The following is a 2,407-nucleotide window of genomic DNA, read 5'->3' as shown; positions in this document are numbered from 1 at the left end:
CTGGTGCTGGTGCACGCAGGCTGCGTGTGAAAGGTTGCCCCAGCTGCAGAAACCTAATCCCTCTGTGAAACCAGCAAAGGATTAGACACTTTTGATAAGGTCCTCAAGACATTTCTATTACCGAAACACATCTGTGGAACCGACAGAGTTGGGGAACGTTTACTTTATATGTGCATTTCTAAATGTTGCAAAGGGTTGTGTGTATTATTATCAGGAATGTTGTGTTTTTCCTGTATTAAAACATATTAGATGGAGTATGTCTGTGTGGTGAAATAAATCCTCAGACATCCTCAGACACCATCAGAGTCCCTTTGCCATGGCATTCCATCTCCCAATAGATTTACCAATAATTAGCAATTAATTGAAACGGTTTGATGTTATTATCAGGTTGCAGATGAGCTACTTGTGTCTTTGACAGTATTCATGTGGATACACAGTTGTTGTCTAACTGAGGTCATATTGGCTTGGAGGAAAAGGGGAGGAGAAATATTCAGAAAAAAAACTGCGGAGATGCCAAGTCCAGGATACTTAAATTAGAGGGGTAGCAAAGCAAGGAGGCATGTTTCAGTTTGAGAGAGATCTGAAAGTTTCAGACTTGACCTCCAGCAGTTGTTGCATTGTCAAGTGAGAACAAGTTGCATTGTGACCGAATGGGAATTTAAGTGGTGATCCTTTTTTTTCTTTCTTTTGTTGACTTCCAACCTCTTGTCGTTTACACAAATCTCATCAAGCTGAGAATCTACATTTTCAGTAACTGCTGTCCCTGAAGTGCCACAGGTGTGACAGGTGGAGCGGCCATGTCCACTGGCTCTGCTGCAAGTGATGCTGAGGACTACGAGACATGCCGCAGAGGGAATGCCACCTCGCTGGAGAGGAGCGCACGGAAGCTTTCCTGCTATAACCCCGACCGGTACTCAGATGAGGAGTTGGAGGATGACGGCGTGGAGGGGAGGACCAAGCACGAGCCCAAACTCTCCAGGGCGCAGCAGAAGGAAGCGCGGCAGACGCAGAGAAACGCGGCCAACGCCAGGGAAAGGTCGCGGATGAGAGTGCTGAGCAAAGCGTTCTCCAGACTGAAAACCAGCCTGCCCTGGGTACCAGCGGACACCAAACTGTCCAAATTGGACACACTTCGACTCGCCTCGAACTACATCTCCCACCTGAGACAGATTCTGCAGGACGACCGATTCGAGAACAGCTTTGTGCACCCAGTGAACCTGGTATGAAGCTGTTGGGATGTTTTAATTAAAGTGAACCGTCTCAGTGTGTGTTGACCTACTTTAAAACGATTACATTGACACGTGTACAACCTCTGTGTTAGCATTTACATTTGTATAGAGAACACCAATATGGTGGATGTGTGTCTTTGGTGCTAAACCTGTTGTCTTTTGCTTTTACAGACCTGGCCATTTATGATGACGGGCCGATCTGAGGACAGCCAAGACATCTCACCCACTGTGAGACTATGTGGAGCAACAGCATAGGACTCCCTCCTTTAAACACCAGCTCTGCTTCTGACCATATGAAACCACCCTGTCCATCTTTGGGAGGCTGTCAGTGGCTCAGTCTTCCCCTGGGTGTCTTAAGCAATGACTTTGAACTCAAATCCAACTCAAGCTTCAATACACTGATGATGTTGTCAATACAGCATGTCAGAACAATAGAGACTACAAGTTGTTTTCAGCTACGTCGTTTCTTGTGTGCATGCTAGTTGGTGTTATTGACTTAAAATCACCTCTCAACTTAAAATGCTGTCCTTTACTTTGACCTGACTACATTGTATCCAGGGAACTAACTTGTACAGCAGGATTCTTCTTTATAATGTATTTATTGTGTTTGTGATATGATTGACCTTTTTATATATTTGCATTTCTAATTTTTTTAAAGCGTATAATGGCTCTCTTTATGTTACATTAAATCAAAAATTAAATCAGAAATTTCGTTTTTTATTTCCTCTATTGAAACAGAGCACAATGTGTCATGTGACTAAAAAATGCACAGTAAGCAAATCCAAGAATCTTGATGGTTTGAATAAATAGTTTCTAGCAGATGAATCTAGTGTCGGCTGCAGCACACTCATAAACTGTGAGTAGATAAAAGAAAAGTCTGATGTTTGTCATTCATGCATGCAACCAAACATGCATTTTGGAAAGAATGCAGGTTTTAACCAATAAAATACTTACATAAACTAAAATAATCCCAAAACATTGAATATAGGTGATACTGAATCTCATTTTTCAGATTTTTACAAATTTTATATACATTTTTCTATCTTACAAAATGCATACCATTATGAGTGTTGATGACACCAACAAAATCATGTTTTTGTTTATTCAGATCAGATTTAACTACTCTACATTTGGATCACATCTCTTATCTGAGAGATCTTGTCATCAGACGGAATGCC

The 2,407-nt window shown here is 41.8% G+C and overlaps 1 protein-coding gene across 1 annotated transcript; it reads left to right on the top strand.

The window, feature by feature from the left end:
* Positions 1–797: 797 nt before the first annotated feature.
* Positions 798–1,763, top strand: msc (musculin (activated B-cell factor-1); the record flags this gene model as incomplete). Its single annotated transcript, XM_079234656.1, has 2 exons — positions 798–1,220; positions 1,401–1,763. 2 exons carry the CDS (start codon positions 798–800, stop codon positions 1,482–1,484), a joined length of 507 nt encoding a protein of 168 aa, XP_079090782.1. The 3' UTR covers positions 1,485–1,763.
* Positions 1,764–2,407: the final 644 nt, after the last annotated feature.

Source organism: Taurulus bubalis (genome assembly GCF_910589615.1).
Source record: "Taurulus bubalis genome assembly, chromosome: 18".
NCBI lineage: Eukaryota > Metazoa > Chordata > Actinopteri > Perciformes > Cottidae > Taurulus > Taurulus bubalis.
The sequence above is the reverse complement of the archived record's forward strand: the minus strand, read 5'-3'. Positions and strand labels throughout refer to the sequence as shown.